The sequence below is a fragment of the Tauraco erythrolophus genome, chromosome 11, assembly GCF_009769465.1.
Source record: "Tauraco erythrolophus isolate bTauEry1 chromosome 11, bTauEry1.pri, whole genome shotgun sequence".
Taxonomy (NCBI): Eukaryota; Metazoa; Chordata; class Aves; order Musophagiformes; family Musophagidae; genus Tauraco; species Tauraco erythrolophus.
Window position 1 is genome coordinate 18,997,086 of NC_141475.1, and position 18,658 is coordinate 19,015,743.

The 18,658-nt window shown below is 45.4% G+C and overlaps 1 protein-coding gene across 1 annotated transcript in view; it reads left to right on the forward strand.

Annotated features, from left to right (window-relative positions):
• Positions 1 to 3,430: 3,430 nt before the first annotated feature.
• DIS3L2 (DIS3 like 3'-5' exoribonuclease 2) overlaps positions 3,431 to 18,658 on the forward strand; it is a 194,895-nt gene continuing 179,667 nt past the window's right edge. The window contains exon 1 of the mRNA XM_086618081.1: positions 3,431 to 4,133. Within this exon, the coding sequence (XP_086474207.1) occupies positions 3,446 to 4,133 (688 nt within the window). The 5' untranslated portion in view covers positions 3,431 to 3,445. The remainder of the gene's footprint in view (positions 4,134 to 18,658) is intronic.

Consider the following 18,658-nt stretch of genomic DNA (forward strand, 5'->3'; position numbering starts at 1 on the left):
TGCCTGCAAAGCTGAGTTTCCACTGGGACAGTACCAGTCTCAGCTCTTTACAATATTGTACCAGCTAAACTATGCTTTTTTCACCTATCTGGCTAGAAATTTTGGCTAAAGAAGGAGTGCTGGCAGTGAACTGGACCAAACCATCACAGAGCTGACCCTGGCTGGAAGCGTGGGTCTGCAAACCCTGCAGGACGGAGACTGTCTGGGTCGGGTCGGGTCTCTGCTGTGGTGACACCAACTCATGTCTCCCACATCGTTGCAGCACCCTGGCCCTGCAGGGACCCAGTTAGATGCCCCAGCCAGCCTCTCGCGAGAGAAGCCCCAGCCTGGGTGTCCTCCCACCCTCACCCCTGTGACTGACCCAGGTGGGGCCCGGGCCCAGACTCAATCCTGCCCGGAGGCTCCCCTTCTCCTGGCAGGCTGTGGAGACCCACGGGCCCTGCCTGCGGCGGGGCACCCTTCCCTCCAGAGAGCAGGGCTGGGGCACCCCGTCCCCTCCCGGGGCAACCCGTCCCCTCCCGGGACACCCTGCCCGCTCTCCCCACGGTGCCGCCCTCACAGGGCCCTTCTCGGCGCCGCACAACGGGACCCGCAGGCTGGCGGCCCGCCCCGCATCACTCGAGGCCGCCCGGGGTTCCTGGCCCGGAGCGCAGCGGGGTCCCCGCCGGGCGCCGGGGCTCCGAGCGGCCGCGGGCCAGGGCCGGGCTGTGCTGTCACGGAGGAGCGCGACCGCTTCGCGCGGAGGCTTTCTGGGCCCTGCCGCGGCCCGTAGGCGCCTCTGACCCGGAAGTGGACGGTGGGGGCGCTGGGACATTTAAACAGCGCGGAGCGGCGCGGCGGGGGGAGTGGGTCGGCCGGTGAGTGGCGGGGCTGGTGCGGTGCCCTCTCTGCGGGCCTGTCACCGGGGTCCGGGCGGGCGGGAGGGGGCAGCTCATCCGGCCCGTTCCGGCGGCGCTCAGGCCTTGCCAGCTCCGCGGCGGGGGCCGGGCCCGGCGGTTTGCCGGCTCGTCCGGCGGGCGAGGCGCGGTCACGTCCTGCTGGGCGACCCGCAGAAGGGCGGCGGTAGCCCGGGCCGTGTTCCCGGAGGGGTGGCGGGCGCGCCGGGCGAGAGCGGTGCCGTTGGCGCCTGGCGGGGGAGGCGGCGGGCGAGGGGCTGCCCCGGGTTGCCGCTGGTCCCGAGGGCGCGGGGGGCAGCCCCGCTGCCGGCCGTGCTCCTGCCGCTGTGGCGGGTGCGCCCGCCCCCGCTGCTGCTCTCGGACAGCCCCGAGCGCCGCGTCCAGCGCGGCGGCAGGCGGCGGGTGAAGGCCGGTGCTGCTCCTCCAGCACAGCCCGGTGAGAGCGACAGGGCCGGTTTGCATCCCGGAGAGCCGCTGCCCTCGGTGCGTCCTTCCCGCATTTCCCCCACCGGCATCGCTGTCCCGCTGGGAGCGGGGCGGGGGGGCTGCACCTCGCACCACCTCTGTCTTCTCTCTGCTCCCTGGCTGTTAGGGAGCTGATAATTCCTGGCTGTCCATGGAAAACTAGTGATGAAATTGTGACGCGTGGGGGCTTGTAAGTCCCTTTTTTTTCTGTCTGTGCTCCAGTTGCCGACTGTTGACGTGATTAAAGTTGCAGAAATTGCAGTGGAGGCGAGGTGTGAATGTTTGTTCTTTATTCTTGTAAATAAAGATGGCAAACTCCTGTATCCCGGAACCAGTGTTTGGAGAGTAGTCTCGCTGGCTTTCATAAATGTTATCTACTTCTATTAAATTGGCAACGGGAAAAGGTGACGTTAAAAGGAAGCTTGCTGTAGACCTACCCGTGTGAGGGATTTGTAATAGCGCTGTAGCACGTCAGTTTATTAGAAAAATTCAGCTATTGGCCAGCACCAATGGAAAATCTTAGGAACAGGAATCACAAACCACACAAAGATTTTTTTCCTATTTATTCAGGGATTTTTAATTTTTGCTTTGCGTTGTGAAGCCTATTCACATCCGTGCTCAATTGCTTGAGTAAATCTTGCTGCAACACACGTTGTTTCTCCGAAAGGGCCAGAGCAGGTGCTCTGAGAAGGAGTCAGCTCTGCAGACCTTGTCCCTGCCGGATGATGCCCTGTTCCCAGGCAGTGCATGCACGAAGGAGTCTGCATGGGTGCTTATTCTCTGTGCAAATGCAGCAAAAGGGAGAAGAGGGCTGGGTAAGGGCGAAGAAAAATTCCAAGCATGGTGGGAGTAGGGAAGGGGATATAAATTTCTTTTCTGCTGAGCTCTGTTTTCCGTCCTGCCAACGCTCCTGTGCTTAGAGAAGTGAAGAGAGAGAGGTTTAATGGACGGTATCCTTTATTTTAGCTTAGAGTCCAGTGCCCCTCAGTTCCACCATCATCTCTTGATGATGGTGAGCACTGAAGTTCTTGACGTACCAGCTGTTCAGCTTCAAAGATGTCTTGAAGGAAAAAAAGAGGCATTCTTGTGAAAACCCACAGAAGACAGCAGTTGCGCTGGGCTCCATTATCAGTGTATTTTTATATTTTTTCTTGATGTTACATATAGCAAAAATCATTGCTATGTCCTGTCTATACCTGTAATTTACCTTCATTGTATGTGAGAACAGTTTGCTAGATTGTTTTGCTCCAAAAACTTAAAAGCTAGAGTGGCTGAAGAAGGATTGAAAGGTGCTTGATCTAAAGTTCCACGCTCGTGCAGCAAAGGTGGAGGTGTAATGCCATCTACAGAAACTGGCACTGGATGGAGTGGAAGCCAGCACGTCTCAGTCACTAAGAATTATGAGCTCTTGCAAGACAGTTAGTCGTGCTAGGGAATTTATTTTATTTCCATTGCACTAGGAGTGAGTTTATGGCTAGAAAGACAAGCTGAAATGGTTAGTCTTGGTATCCGAAGTAACTGTCCTGTGTCATCCAGAAGTGTCAGTCACTGTGAGAAGGAGGTGACAGGCAATGTATGCTTTTTACTACAACCTTGAAGCACGTCAGTAAGGATGCAGTTATTTCCGAAGACTCCAGGTTGAGCATGACAAGATTTTACTTCTGATAACTGCTAAACTGATGTATCTGATACAATCTGTCAGTCACTGCATTAATTTACCTGACTTTTTCAGAGGCAAGGAAGAGTGGATTAAAGGAATCCCTTCTATTTGAGGTGTCAGTCTCGGGACAAGAATCCCCATTTTGTGTGGCGTGTGGGCAGGTACGGCGTACGGGCTGTGGTCACTCCTAGATCACTGACAGGAACTCAGTGCAGGGCAGATGTTGAGTACATCATGAAAACCCTTCCCCCGGTGGAGTGACTTACCTGCCCAGAGTTTCTGTAAAGGTCAATAACATTCTCATTTAGTACGTTTTTGTGTCTTTTAGCGTAATCAATGATTTGACGCTTTGTTTCAAGAAAATAACCCTTTTTTCCCCCCTGTGTCTATTTATGACTCTGAAGTCTGAGCCTTTTACTGCACTATGGATCAGCTGGGGTATGTGAGAAGTACTACTTCTGCCCAAGGTGCCAAAGAGGGATTGAGCAAGCCCACTGTTCCCCAGAAGAACGCTTACGCGAGGCTTGTGCAAAAGCACCACAGTGGCCGATTCCGGTCCTATTTGAACCACATTGCGCAGAAGATGCAACTAGAAGAGAGTGCCTCTAATGACCCTGGCTCGGATCTAGACCTGCCCCTGAGGAGAGGCCTGGTGAAAGATAATCCAGCCCGGAACGGGTTGAATGTGCACAGCTATTCCCCGGTCAGAACATCTCACCTGGAACAGCCTGTGCCTGGAGGATTTGAGAACGATAAACCTCTAACCACTCTGAACAGATGTCCTCATAAAAAAAACACCATTGTTAGCCCAGATGGAGACTTGGAGATGGAGGAAGACTACTGTGTACATCAGCGTGGAGCTGCAGCTGACTTGTTAAATATGAGTGGGAGAGTATCGAACAGCCTGAGACACCGTGCAGCTCTGCAGAAGTCTTCTGGTTCTGATGAAAAGGACGAGGAGGACATGTGGAGGAAGAAACATAAGAAACGAGGCAGATGTCCTGCTGACACGGATACGGCAGCTGGACACTTGTTGGCAGAGCAGTTTAGTGAGGATGTGCTGGCAATAAATGCCAGGAAAAACAGTCACTTGTCTCCAGGTCAAGTCCAAGGTGAGTTCACACTAATGAACTGTTTGGTCCCTTTGCTACAATTACTGTGGAATAGATGTGATGTTTTAGTCATGAGTGAGTTAATGTGAGCCAGTTCTACTCTGACCAAGTTAGTCAGCCCTTAGTTACCTCTGGGTGGCTTTGTCCTGGTTTACAAGTAAGCCATCCGGCATGTACAAATGGCTTCATGTGGAGCCATCTTGCTCCTGGCAGGACCTAATGCCCTGGCCTAGGCTCTGTGAATGTGACTGTGCTGCCTTCAGGATCAGCTCAAGACTAGGATAGCCCAATTTCTGTGGTGTAGAGTCTGAATTTATAAGACTGCTGGATCTGAGCTGACTCAGGCAGAGTCACGCTTTCCTCTGCACTGCCTCTTTGGATCTGGAGTGCAGGTTTGCCTTTGCAGAGGGTCCAAGTCCATCTAATACTCAGGGGCTAAGATACCTGTGTAATATCTAATTCCTGCTACGGAGCATTGACTCTGGTAGATTTTGCTGTTACTAACAAAGAGACCGTATCTTGCAGTAGTAAAGTGAATGTCTCTCTTAAATGCAATGTTCGACGCAAAAATCCCACTTACGGAGATAAATAAAATTCTCTATTAAAAAACCAAACCCAAAATACAGCATCAACAAGCAACCAAAGTCAGGCAGTTTAAATTTGATCTTGCAGTGTAATGGGTTAAAACTTCCTCCGAATGATATTTATGGTGAAATACTTGGATAGTCTGATCTTAGGAGCTACTACCAGAGGAACTCATAAATGTCACCGTATTAAATTCTCTGTAACAAGTAGAAAAGAGATCGATTTCTCAGCTGGGCAAGATGGGCCTGAGGCCTATCACAACTCTTGGATTGGAAATCAAGTAAATGTTTTAAATAAATCAATCTTACAAAACTGCCCTATCACTCAAGAGTGACATGTAATGTGCTTTTTACAGGGTTTGCAGTGTTTTTGGGGCTGTAACAGTAGATTATGTTCTAAAGTTGGTAAACTTTTCTGAGTTCTTGCAAGACAGATCACAATTAAGAGATTTAACACAAGCAGGTTATGCTAAAGTTTGTTGATAAGCTTGATTTTTGGGATTTTTTTTTTTTTGTCCGCACACCTCATTGTGACACTATTATGCTAGCCCGTCGTAATAGACTTTTGCTACCTTTCACCCTTCAGCTTTTGGAGAGTAGGGCAGAGCAGCTAACAGAGATGAAGGGTCTAGAAGGCTTACAGTTTGTAGCCATGAAAATGACAGGTGCCTACGTGGATTTTAGTCTAAAATAAAAATAACCTGGCTTTCAAAAGCCGGCACCCACAGTTCCCTCCCACTCTAGTTGAGAGTGGGGTTGCACAAACCCTTTGAAAACTAGTTGTTTGTTTAGTGTAAAGACCTAGAGCAGAAAATTTTGACCCTTATGTTTGACTACCCAGGTGGAAAACTCACACTGTAGGGAAGATTATTGGAGAATTATTTGCTTAAGAGTGACACCCTTCCTCCTCTTCCCCTTGCATGCCTTCCCAGCCACCTTCCTGTGTAGCTGAGACTGGTTTCTCTCCAGAACACTTACAGCAACATGAAAAAATTATATGTAATTTGATTCAGAGAAATATCTTTTCTACTGTTCAGTTTGAGTATGCTTTAGCACTCTTACTTAAGTGAAATGAAGGTTTTACGGTATGCAAGTGCTTAGGCATAAGAACTCACACATCACAGTCCCAGATTAATATTTTCTCACTTCAAAGCTTGTCTTTCTCTCTTGATGCTGATATAAGTCATATTACTTAGCATAGGCAGATGTCTGGTTTGATCAGTTTAAATCAAGGCTTGCAAAACTGTGATGGCAAGGATTGCTTCTGTCATAGCGGTGAGGCATATCATCTTTTCAGTAGTGACATTTCCTCACAAATTAACTCTGTTCAGGCTGCTGTAGGCTTTCCAAAAGGCTCTTTGAGCTAATCTCAAAGCCAAGCATCTCTCTTTATATCGCTTCGTTTCATTGTCCTCTTCTTAACAGCTCTTCAGCTCAGGCTTAAAATGACCCTAAAACTGACAGTACTAGAGTTGAAGGCAGACATGGAGGTTTGAGAAAACCCTTTGAGTGCCCCGGGGCAGGCTGTGGGCAGCGAGGGGCTGGTCCTTGTTAACCCTTCCAGAGGTGCAGCACTTCCTATGGCCTTGGGGGAAGGCAGAGTGGTTTGCGAAGCCCCAAGCAAGCGTCATCGCTGAGCCCTGGAGCTCACTGCTGATGTTGTGGTGCTGTCCATGAGAAGCACTGAGGATTGTCCTTGTCATTCTGTATGGTAAGGCCCCAAGATGAGGCTTGGGGGATAGAAATAATTTCATAGCAGATACTGAGGAGACTGACCCTGGCAGTCTCTTTTGGTGTTCCCTATAGTAACTGCTTTTCCTCAGTGTTGGAAACTTTGCAGTTGAGGGAGCTGAGTGTGAACAAAACTGCATTGTTCCTCATCTGAAACATGTGACACAGTCGTGAAACTGCATGTTGGATTCACGCTACAGTATCAGCACTCTGGGATTTGGGAAGATGAAGCTGCATAGAGATGCATTCCACAGATTGTTGCTCCTTTCCGTGCAGCTGTAACCTTTGCGAGGAGAATTGCTGTAAAGCCTCCTGTTCTGCAGCTTCTTCTCAAACAAACCCTAATAAGACAGAAAATAATCCTAAAATGCCACTTTAATTTGTGATGCTTATAGTTTTTCATCTCCTATGATTTCTTTGCTGTTTTTTTCCCCTAAATCTCCAATCCTCTAGGTTCTTTGGGTGCTAAAATTTGATTAAACTTCCTTAACAGAAAGTATTTATGAAGTCTCCTGGGTTGTTTTCTGGTTTCAATCAAAGGCTCTAAGGGTTTTCCCACATCAATCCAGGGCTAGTCATCAAAATCTCTTTTTGGACCGACTGATGTTTCTGTCATAAAAGGGCTTAAAACCCTCTTTTCCTTGAAGACAGAAGTACTAACTCTTTCTGCGGCATCTGTCTGTCACATGGTAGTAATTGAGATTTGCATGACTGCTAAGTGGAACTTCATCTTAAATATCTGTGATGCATTCCTTTATCAGTAAGTACTTTATACCAAGCAGTATATATACTGTTTTATTCAAAACAGCAAAGTTTCGGTTGCTTTTTGAGCACGTGCACTTCTCAGCCTGTGTTGGAGGGAACGTTGCTGTTTGATAGCATGTTCCTGAGTCTGCTGGAAAGCCTAAAAACAGACATCTGCAGAAGAGAACTGTCCTTCTAGTGTGGAGTGCAGCATGGTCTTTGGGAACACCGTCTCCTGGCCACAGTTGGTTTCAGAGGATCTCAGGAGTTAGAGTACTTGGGAGTGAGGTGGCTTTATTCATGCTGAAAGCTTGGGTGGAGCAGAATGCTCTTGAAGGCTGACTGCCATGGAATAGGTTTGGATTTTGCAAGGCTGGATATACAGTCTCAGTCCATCTGCATACACCCTCCTTGGGAAGAACACCACCACCAGCTTCCCTAGGTAGCCTCCTGAGGCTCCTCTCACTAAAAGCTTCATGGGTTTATGATGTGATAGAGGTATCTTGCCCATCTGTCAGGGTCAGCATGCCCCCTGAGTAGAAACAGACAATTCCTGGGTAACTATATACCTCATCTGAAATGGCCTAAGATTTCCACGGCTCTTTCTGATTTATCATCTGTCTGACACTTGGCATTTATTTGCCAAGCCTGTGATACTTAACCAACTTGGGCACCTTCCACAGAGGAGTGTCGCTGGCAAGCAGGCTGGTGTTTAGCATCATAGCTTTAAAAACAATTGATGCTGTTGGATGGCAGCAGTGTGTTTGTGGCTGCAACTCTTGACATTTAAAAGGTTCAGGATAGGTGGAGGAAATGTCCTGGAATGGCTTTCCTGCATGCTTGATGGACACAGCTGGTTAAGAAATACCAGCCTTAACAAGATGGCATAATCGTCTTTCCGTTGTATGCTGTAGTAAATTTTGTATTTGCCTTTGTTTCTCTGGGGGATCTTTAGAGGAAGAACCACAGCTTCTGCTTTTCCTTTCTTGGAAGGCAAATTTAAGATAATGCTACTTTTTAGTATTGAGTCTTCCAGTTCTTACGTGGCGAAATTCAGTACTTAAGAATGTGTTATCTCCCTATCTGGCACCAGTAAATATAAGCCAGCAATCTAGTAAAGGCCACAGAATCAGCTCAATAAATGGAGAATGTTGGTTGCTGTGGAAATCTTTAAAACGTAACTAATCTTGCCAGGTCCAATGTAACGTTCCTTAGATGACGTTAATCATAGCAATAAGATACGGGAGAGAAGGGAGAACTGGATTTACTGTATGGCCCCATCTGAGAAACACATGAAAAATAGAATGCTCTTTTCTCTAATGGTTTAGCAACGTCATCACAAACATAAATTTGTCTTGCTTTTGATAGAAAAAAATGTTGCATTCCTGAATCTTGTGCAACTAATTTTTTTTTGGCTAACATCAGCTATAGCATGTGAGTTAATATCTGATGTATCCTCTCTTGGGGAGATGAGATTCTGCCCTTGCAGGGACCGTGGGTTTTTATATGTGATCTAATAACTGTCTTCCGTGCCCTTTACCAGAGTCCTGAGCACACCAGGCTGCAGCAGAACCGAGTTCTGCAGCAGGAGCCTTGCATCTGACAGCCAAGTTTTAATCTCCATGAAGCAGCTTCCTTCACCTGCTAGTGCTCATGTGAGAATGTTCATCAGTGGAAACACTTGTTGCTGTTAACCTGCACTCCCCCCCACCCCCCCCAAAAAAAAAAAAAAACACAACCCTTAATTTTTTCTCCTCTTTAGCTGCAATCTCTGAAGTTAGGCTCCCATTACATAGCTCAGGTAACTATGCCAGTCACTTTCCTGGTCCTAGGAGAATAATAGGCTAATACGGAATTGAGTTAATTTTTAATTAGTTTAAAATCTTTTATTTAATGTGACTTGTCAATTTATGCAACAAAGGTCCTGTTGAGCTCCCTCAGTGTCAGTTTCTTGTGAGATTGGGAGTTTCATGATGAAGGTGTAAGTATGGATGTAAGTGTGTGAGCATAACAAAATCACAGCACGTGTATAACAGTTTAAATGCTGTTTAGCTGAACTAATTAAATGCAGCAATAAATTGAGAATTGTTACCAACAGGTGTGTCTGGCTCCTGTGGTGTCATGTTCTGACCCTTTGCTGTTTAATACTTTTGCCAATCATCAGGAAGAAAACATAATAGTAGGGTTGAAAGTTTTTTGGGATGACTTGGAGACCGCAGGGAGTATTGAATAATGGGGGCAGTTACTGGCAGCTGTCTGGATTGCTTGGTGGACTGGGAGTAGGCAAACCAAAATCCATTTATCGGGCCAGTGTAGAGCCATGCTAGCAATGCGAGGAACCCAGTGTGGGAAGCAACAGCTTGGAAAAAAGTTTTGAGCTTTTGATGGATTAATCAGCTGAACATCCCTTCCTGTGAAATGTGGCCAAAAGGGTAATGTACGAGCATGGGAATTGGAAGATGGAGTATGGACTGCATGTGTCTTTGGCACGGCAGCAGCAGCAGCTTCTGGAGTATTGTATCCTGTGGTGATGCCCTCTGTTCGGGGCCGATGGTGATGAATTGATGAATACTCAGAGGACGGCCACAAGGAAGATTAAAATGCTGAGATCATGAGTGAATGATTTGAGGAACCCTGCTTTACTTATCAAAGAAATGCTTGGGGGAAGGGAGCTCTCTGTAAATTGCTTGCATGGGGAACAGATCTTCAATAATAGGTTACTCAGTTGAGCAGATTATGATATAATGCATTTGAGGCTAAACAAATCCAGGCTTGAAGTACAGCACGATTTAGCAGTGAGGGTAAATGACCATTGGAACAGTTTTACCAAGGCTTGTGGTGTGTGGGCTCTGTCACTGCCTCACTGCCACGTTTAAAAGCCCCGATAACAAATTCTACCCCCAAAATATACTGTGGTTCAACAAGCAAGAATTAATTTGAAAAAGCCCTCTGTCCTCTGCTATCCATAAGGTCAGCCAGCCCGCACACCTCAGTCAGGTCTGACCTGTTGCTCGGATCATCTCTGAAGCGTCTCCTTTGCTGTGGGTACCCAGGTAGGTAGAACAGATGCTCTGCAGCTGGCTTCAGTGGCTACTTGTGATTCTTCTCCAGGGCACAGCTGCTGCAGGGCTTTTGCCTCTGCCTCGCTCTCCATCCAGCCTCTGCTTCTGCTTCTCCTGTCCTGTGTGCTGGTGTCCATCTCTTGCCCTCCCACCTCAAGCCCCCCTGTCCGGCTAACTCACTGTGAAATGCAGCTGTGGGCCGCCTGTCCCGAACTCCCTCTTGTGGGGAAATCTGAGCTACGGAGAGTTGAAACTTGGCTGGGGCAGGATGGAAAACAAAATGTTGGGACCTCTTGCATAAAAGAATGTCTTCTGTGACAAAACTAAAAATTTCCAGGGTGCTGAAGGAAAATGTCAACACTAGCAGCTGCAGCCCACAGATGTATGGGGCAAGTCATGCCTTGGAGAATATTTCAGGCTCTCTACTGATGCAAGCCTGCAGAGATAATGCGTTTTTGTTTGGTTTGTGTGTTTTCAGGCTTTTTCCCCCACAGTACTAAGGGTTGTGAGTTATGTACCTACTACACTGAATGGGCAGTATGGGGAACAGTTTGTCCGCAAATGGTCTTGTTCTGCAGCACATTTGGTAACCTCGGGATAGGGATGAATCTGAAAGCAGTTCTTTCATTTCTTCAGCTGTTAATGTCTTCTGGTACGTTAGCACCTCCCGTCAGGTATTTTGCCTTTCAAAGCCTCTTGACTTCCTCTGATCTTCGAGCAACTTGCTTCCCTCAAACTACTGAAGCCCAGAGAAATCAAAGAGAGAACTTCCGCAATATTATGCTTTTAAAGTGTTTTTCTTGAAGTGTTTGAAGAAGCCTTTCCATGATGTTGTTGCTGGATATAACAAAGAGCAAAAAGTATTGTGGAAGATGGTTTGGGAGGATGGAAGGATGAGAGGGCAGCAGAAGCAGCTCTGACCCGCATCCTGAGGAATGGAGTAGAAGCCTGGAGGAGTGCAGTCATCAGGCGGAGTAGGTAGCCAGGAGGTCATGCGCAGGGTGGAGCAGGTTCACAGAGAGTCCTGAAAACCAGAAGAGCTGTATCCCCTCCCTGACAACGCCGCTGTGCTGCTGCATGCAGCTGGAGCACAGTAACTATTTTGATAAACTTTTAGTCTATTGCTACTAAATGAGTTTCGTCACCGACCCTTAGTTCAGAGCCTGGAATGGTATCTTTGGCTCTTGCACTCCTGTAGTATTCCTACAACACAAACCCTGCTGAGGAATCGAATAAAACTGCAATTACTGTCTGTGTTACTGAAGTCAAAATCCTGCAAGCCTCAGGATGCTTGGAAGTATTTTGGAAGAGGAAGCATGATGTCGTGGGCACACGATCTTGGCGGTCGGGAGCAGTTTCCACAGCATTGTTTTCTGCAGCAGAAAGAATCCATTGTGCGTTTTTCTTCATTTCAGTTTTTCAAAGCATAGACGCTTTCAGAAAGCCAAAGTCAGCAAGAACATTTTCATTTTTCGTAGTCCCATATTGAAGTCTAAGGGCACGTAGCACAGGAGTTTTAAATAAGTATGTGTAGCTTAAAGCAAAAGATCAGTGGCAACATGTGCTTCCCACCCCATTTTCATGTGTCTGCAAGTGAGAATCTGTCTGTTCTTGGCTTTCCTGGGTATCCATGGACATGCCACTTTGGTTTTTTTGTGGTGTTTGTTTTTTTTTTCTACCTCCTTCTCTAAGCGGGGATGTTTATTCCTCAGTGGCATGTTCTAAGAATACTGAATGTCTGAATCTTTTACAACCAGCTATAGTGGCACAGTCATCTCCAAAAGCAGCTCCTGGCCCTATGAACTCACAAACCAGGACAACCTGTATTTCCCCATCCAGGACAGGCTGCCTTTCTGCAGCCAGCTTGTCCCTCATGTGGCAAGGGTTCCCTTTGTGCTTTTTTTCTTGTACTTTCAACGCTTCCGTGCCAATTTTGGCAGACTTCCTGCTGAAAACGTTTAGAGAATCACCTTCGCCAAAGAGGCAAGGCGAGAGAGAGCAACAAATTTGTTCCTGGGTGCACAGATGGCTCACGGCCGGACCGTGTCCTGGTGCATGAGCACAGTGGTACTGGTAGACAAGCTGCTGGCTGGCACAGGTAGAGGAGCTGTGTTATGTTGTGCAGAGTTGCTCGTAGCGGTCGGGTTGCTGCTAGAGGAACCGGTTGCATTCAGTTACTGTTGAAATGACATTTAAGATGTGTGTGGACAGGCCTTCACTTTAAGCACTGTCTTCTCACTTTATTTTGATTTGTCTAGACGGTGGAAAGTTACAGCTCAGATTTACGCTGTGGCTGGGCCCTGGTGGCCCATCGTAATGGGTCAATTAGTGGAGACTGGTGGGCATGGGAGATAGTTCTGGCAGCTGGATTTCAATACATCATCCGCTCAGTTCAGGACATTTGCATAGAATTTACATTTTGGCTGAGCCCATGCATGTAAATATAGGTCTGCATTGTTTCTCTTCTTTGAATGACTGTTTAATTAACTTTAAACATAATTATGCAATCTGCCATCTGCCTAAATCCTTACAGTGTTGTCATATCACTGTCCTTCTCCGCTTCCGCCAAGGTGGTCCCTTTCCCGGAAGTTTGCCCTACTTTTCAATCACGAAGATAATTTCAAATTGTTCCCATCCTTAGTTATATTTGAGGAAGACTCACAGCAATGTGTAGGAACTCCCTTCAGCTCTGTGGTCAGGCTTGGACTGAGCACAGGAGTGTGCTGCAGAACCTCTAGCTTAGGATTCTTTGAGTTTAGATTTCATCAGAGAAGAAGGATCTCTTTTTTATTTGCTCGTGATAAGGAGAATGTGCTCTCAGGCTTTCTCTTAGATCCCAGACTGAGCATCTGAAATACTGCTTACTGAATTTATCTCCTGCAAGTCTCTTTGCTACAATGAAACCTCACTGAACTGATAACTTATCTTGAAGTCTTGCCTTTCCGCTCCTACATCTCTAATGAATTCTTTCCCATGACATCCTCATTTCTCTCTATTGCTTGGTCTTTAATCTTGAGCCATCTACTTTATTTAACCAGTTTGCTTCAAGATAGTGTAAAATACATGGAGGTCATTCTGTTCCAAGGCTGTCGGAGAACTCTGAACTCATTTGATTCATGTTGAGAGCAGCGCTGAAGCACAGCTGTTCCTAGCACAGGCTGGAGCGGAGCTGAGCTCGTGGAGAGTGTGGTGGATGGGTTTTGGTCGTGTTTGTGTTATTGGGGCTCTAGCGCAGGGTTTTGCTTGAGATATCTTCCAAGGAGTGTCTTTTTTCTTCCTAGTACAGAACTCTTTCCCTGAGCAGCTATACCAACAGCTGTCTTTGTGTATTTCCTTTTAAAAGAAAATGGAACAAAAAAGTACTTGGCTGTTACCATTAGCGGGACATTTAATCTCTTAAATCTGCAAAATATTTTGCAAAGCATAAATAGCTGGTTACTTCTGGCCTGTCTATGACCAGTGGTTTTTGTTGACATAACTCGTGTTTGAGATCACTTCAATGGTGTTTGTTGGTTTTGCCGGTTGTTTTTGCCTGTGTGTGGTAATTTGATCCCAGATATTGTAGTACTCATTTAAGTGGTTGGAGTTTTTGAGTTAGTCACTTATATAATATGTCATATTCTGGCTGTCTCTGATGCACTAGAAATTAAAAACAATCTAACAAATGTATTTGGCTGTTAAAATTTAAGAGGAAATTATTTTAGAATCTCCTTCGAGCAGCAGAAGATATCAAATAGCTTTTAAATTGCCTGTTTGAGCATATGAAAGGGAAAAGCATGGGGATCCTAGCAAAACTGCCCTGATGTTAATGCAGTTTGTACTGGCAAAGCATGCTTTTGCTTGTAGGGTTTATTTGACTTTGGAGAATGAAACGAATAGTTGCCTGGTACAATAGTGTCAACACTAGGTCGGTGCCTATCTGGAGCTACCAGCCAGAAACCACATCCTCCCCCCTGCCCAGCTCATCAAAGCTGAGAGTTAGATTCACAGAAATACCTGGGATGTGATGTTCTGGGACCATGTAGGATTTGGGATTTTTTGGATCCTAGACATCTTTGCAAAACAACGCACAATTTCTTGTATTGATATGCTCTTTTACACATCAGAATCCACAGTGGCTCATAAAGTTGCAGGTAGGACTTCCTGGCAGGTCATGGAGAGTATTCGTTTGCTATAAGATCAAATCTGATGGTTTCTAAAATTTACCTTGCCAACTCTGCCAGGAGCCAAGGGCCAACTTAAACTTGTAGATTTGTGAGGTGATGCCTTGGGCTGCCACATGGTTGGACTCTAATTCCATGAGTCTCTAGTAAGGATGAGCAGGAACATGCTTTATTTAGCTTTCTTGCCATGCTTAACCTAGTCTGACTTAAATGGGAGTGTAGAACTAAGCAGGGGTTGGCATCAGAGTAGCTCTCATTGCCTTTAGTTGGTTAATTCCTGCTTTTGGAGGTAGGGCAATGTTGGATGATGCTTCATTTGGTAGCTGCCATGCCTTCTAGCTCATGGGTGTATCCCTACAATGTTTTCCTAAGTGCATAGCTGAGTTGTCTTGAAGAATTAAATGTCAGGGATCCTCTTGGAAGGTTTGAAGGAAATTGGTTTAAGTCATTGAAGTGTGTCAGCAATGAAATGAAACGTTGTAGAAAAACAGACAAATATTTAGTAACCGTGTGTTGAGTGTCTCATTAACTGATAACAAATTATTCTATTGCATGTTATCAGTTCTGGGGATATGCTTCTGTTTCTTCTCACGCTTATGCTGACTGTAAAGTTGGGGTATTTGAAAGATTCCTTTGCATGTCTGGATCATGATCTAATGCTGGGAAGCAATGGAAAATCCTCTTAGCAATAGCAGAGTTACTGGAGATGTTGATGCCCAGTCATGGACTGATAAGGGTAAGTAGTAAATGAAAGTATTTAGTGTTGGAAAAATTTGTACCAATATTGTTCCATCCAATGCTTTCAACATCATTCTTTTTTTTTTTCTAAATGTAAAAGAAACCATTGTGTGTTGAGATAGCTGTCAGTAGGTTGAGAGTCCTAAACCTGTAGAGGTGTTACCAGCACAATTGTGATGCTCTCACAGTCATGCCCACCCCAGGGAGCTCGGTTAAATATAAATAATGTAGATGGTGACAAAGCTGGAACTTTAGTTAGAGGTAAAAATGCCTAGTGACAAGGTAGATGCCCTTTGACAGGAAAGGGGGAAGCTATACCAAGATGTCCGTATTCGGAATTCACGTAGATCTCTCAAGTAAAACTAGTTCTTGCTGGATCCTGGATGGGAGGTATCTGAGGAGTCAGGGGTGTGCTCATGAAAATTCAGTGAAGAATACTTTACTTCTGTGCTGGTAGTAATCAAATAGCTTGTCAGGTGTTAGATGACAGTTGGAAATGTTTTATTTTTGGTAAGTAAAATTGAGGGTCTCGGTTCTTTCTTCTGTAAAGCAATGTGCAAATTTTAATATAAAATTAAAGACTATCTGGCCTTGCTAACTTCATGTTTAGTTGAACATTTTAGTTGATTTAGTTGACCATATAGTTGATCAACTGACTAATAGATGTAAATTTAATTAAATGCAGTACTTTTCAAAACCTAAACTATAGAGTAGTTTTGTATAAATTATGTCAAAATAAGCTGATTTAAAACATCTAGCCTCCTCTCTTACTATAAGCCAGATCAATTATTCTGGGAAACTGCTTGCATGCATTTTTTTTTCCCAAAATAAGAAAAGATTAATGAGTACTTAAGTTTAAAGACCAAAATGTGCCATTGCATGATGTCATTGTTGTTGTGACGGAGATGAAGTGTGATGGTTTAGATTCTACGCTGAGCTTCAGAGAACTTAGTTATGAACAGCCAACTACCTTTCCTCAAATTGTTACTCTTGTATTTCCCATTGGAAATGGCAGAACATGTAGAAATCCCAGGCAAGTGATAGCTGCATCCATGGAGAGCAGCTCTGCGTCATTTGTGCAGCCAGATAAATGTACCTGAGCATGTTGTGTCTGCTGTGTGTTGTAAATACATCTGTGTCTTGCCTTAGAACTGCTCTGCACTCGAGCTTGAGTGGTTCTGCACATGCAGACATGTTTGGTGCATTGTGGATGCTTCAACCCTCCTGTTAGGAGGTATCAACCACCTTCCACTCCCAGTCACTGCACTTCAGTCTCCCTTCTACTGAAGTTATTTTTAAGTTTTTATTATATTTATTTACTTATTAATATATTTAGTCATTGATTATTTTAAAGCCTAGATGTGCTATTACTTTGTGCAACATCTTACCTTAAAAGGTTTGGTTACATCTTACAAGTCACCCAACTATAAGACCACAGAAAAAGTCAGGCTTCTGACACACCTGGTGCTGCAACGGAAACTAAGTTAGTGATAGCAGTTATTTTAGAAAGGATCTGTAGGTCCTGCTATCCATAGAGTTGTCAAATTACAGTTTGCTTTGTGAAATATTGCCTTTTTATCCATCAGAATATGAATGCTGTGCAGCAGGGACAGCAGGAAAACCCATCATGAGAAGTATTTCTAACTTCCAATTTTAGGGGACAGGGGTGCATTACAGAAGCCAATATTGAATCTAGTTGAAACGAGTGGCGACCTGTAGTTAGCTCTCTTTCTTTTAAAAGGAGAAATAGAAGAAGTTAGAGTCATGCAGAATCCTATGTGTTCCAGTTGAACGCTAATTGTGACAGTTGTCTGTGGCTTTGTAACAAGGGTGGTTTTGTTCAGCCATAAACATCACGGCCAACAGGCTCAAATACTTACCCAGAGTGGCTGTGTGTAAACTGGTTTGCAAGCCAGCTATGTTGAAGCAGAGTCTGTTCGTTCGAATAGATTTTTTCTTTCAGTTTGTATCTGAGTCTGAGCGGATGAAAAGTACCGCTGGAGAGCAAGCTAAAGGCTTAAGCGTTGGAAACATGCAAGAGCCTCTCTGTGTGTCCACCTTTGGGCACGGAAAGGTGCTTCTCCACCCTTTGCTGTTGCTGTGCATCATTTTTGGGAGTAGTGGCCCCAGACATTCTGAACTAACGGCCACGGCAAGTGCTGGGACAGCTCTGCTCTGCAGTGGCTAATTCTGGCTCTCCACTCACTTCCCAACTCATTAGACTTATTTTTCCTCTTTTTTCCTCTACACTTTAATTTTCTGTTCTCTTTTTTTTCAGCTCCTTCTTAATTACATGTTGAGATTTAACCTGCTTTTTATCCCAGGTTCTTTAATTCATAGTAGTATTTTCTGTGACTTGCTGTCATAGAAATGAAGACTTTAGAGGACCTTACAAGCTCGTGTAATCCATTTCACTACCTCAAGGAAAAAATACTCTTTTTAGACCAACTCTGGCAGACATCTATCTCACCTATTTTTAAGAACCTCCAATGAAGCAGATTGCATGACCTCTCTGGGTGATCAGTGTAGCGCATCACTTTTTTAATAGTGTTCCTAAGATCCTGCCTTTTGCAGTTTAAGTCAGATTCTTTCACCAAAATGTCTCTGAAAAACCTCTCCAGAGCTAATCGTGTTGCCAATTCAAAAGCTGTTCTGCTTGGATCTCTCTAGCCTGTGCTTTTAGTTTCGATGCCTGTTTTTGAACTTAATCGCTTGACTCTTAGGGCATTTGCAAATCAGTTCATTAGGCATTTGCAAATCAGTTAATTTTAGTTCCGTCTCATCATGTGGTCCTTACAGGTAGTATTGCCTCGTTCAGCCTCGTTTAGGTTGAAACCTAAACTTGCAGCTGCGCTTTTGCCATGTCACAGCTACAACGTCCTGCGGACAGTCTCCTCCCTGGCAGCGTGCGCAGAGTATGAAAAGCTTCATCATGCAGAAAGAGGCCGAGCTACGCTGCCCTTATCGTCACTGAACACACAGGCTCCCTCTTCATTTCAGCGTCCCCTTTGGAGACGCTGCTGTGGCATTTAATCTCTTCCTTGGCTGGTCTGAGCTGGCAGCTTGAGTTGTCCCTCAGCCTGTCTTGGTGTCCACACTCCTGAATTAGGAGGATTCCTCCCTCCTCCTGCTAATTTGTCATTATTATATATGGAAGTTGCTTTGTGGCTGTGACTGGGTAAAGTAGCAGTTTTCTTTTATTGTACCATGTTTTTAAAGAGGTCTGCTTAAGTACAGCTTTTTAAACATTTTTTTTTCTCACTACTTCAGTTTAATTCTGGGAAGCAATCTGCGATTTCGTTTGTGAACGATACCATACGTAAAAAATTCGCCTTGTAACTTGGATAGCCCCATAGCAAATAAGTTGGCATTGCGCGTTTTCTGACTTGCAGGTACAAGCTTGGACCCAGGGAGTGTAGCCAGGAGGGGCTGGAAGGCAAAGCTGTGATGACATGTTCAGTATCCAGGTGGAGGGCCAAGAGGGCAGCTGTGCGGCGCTGGGT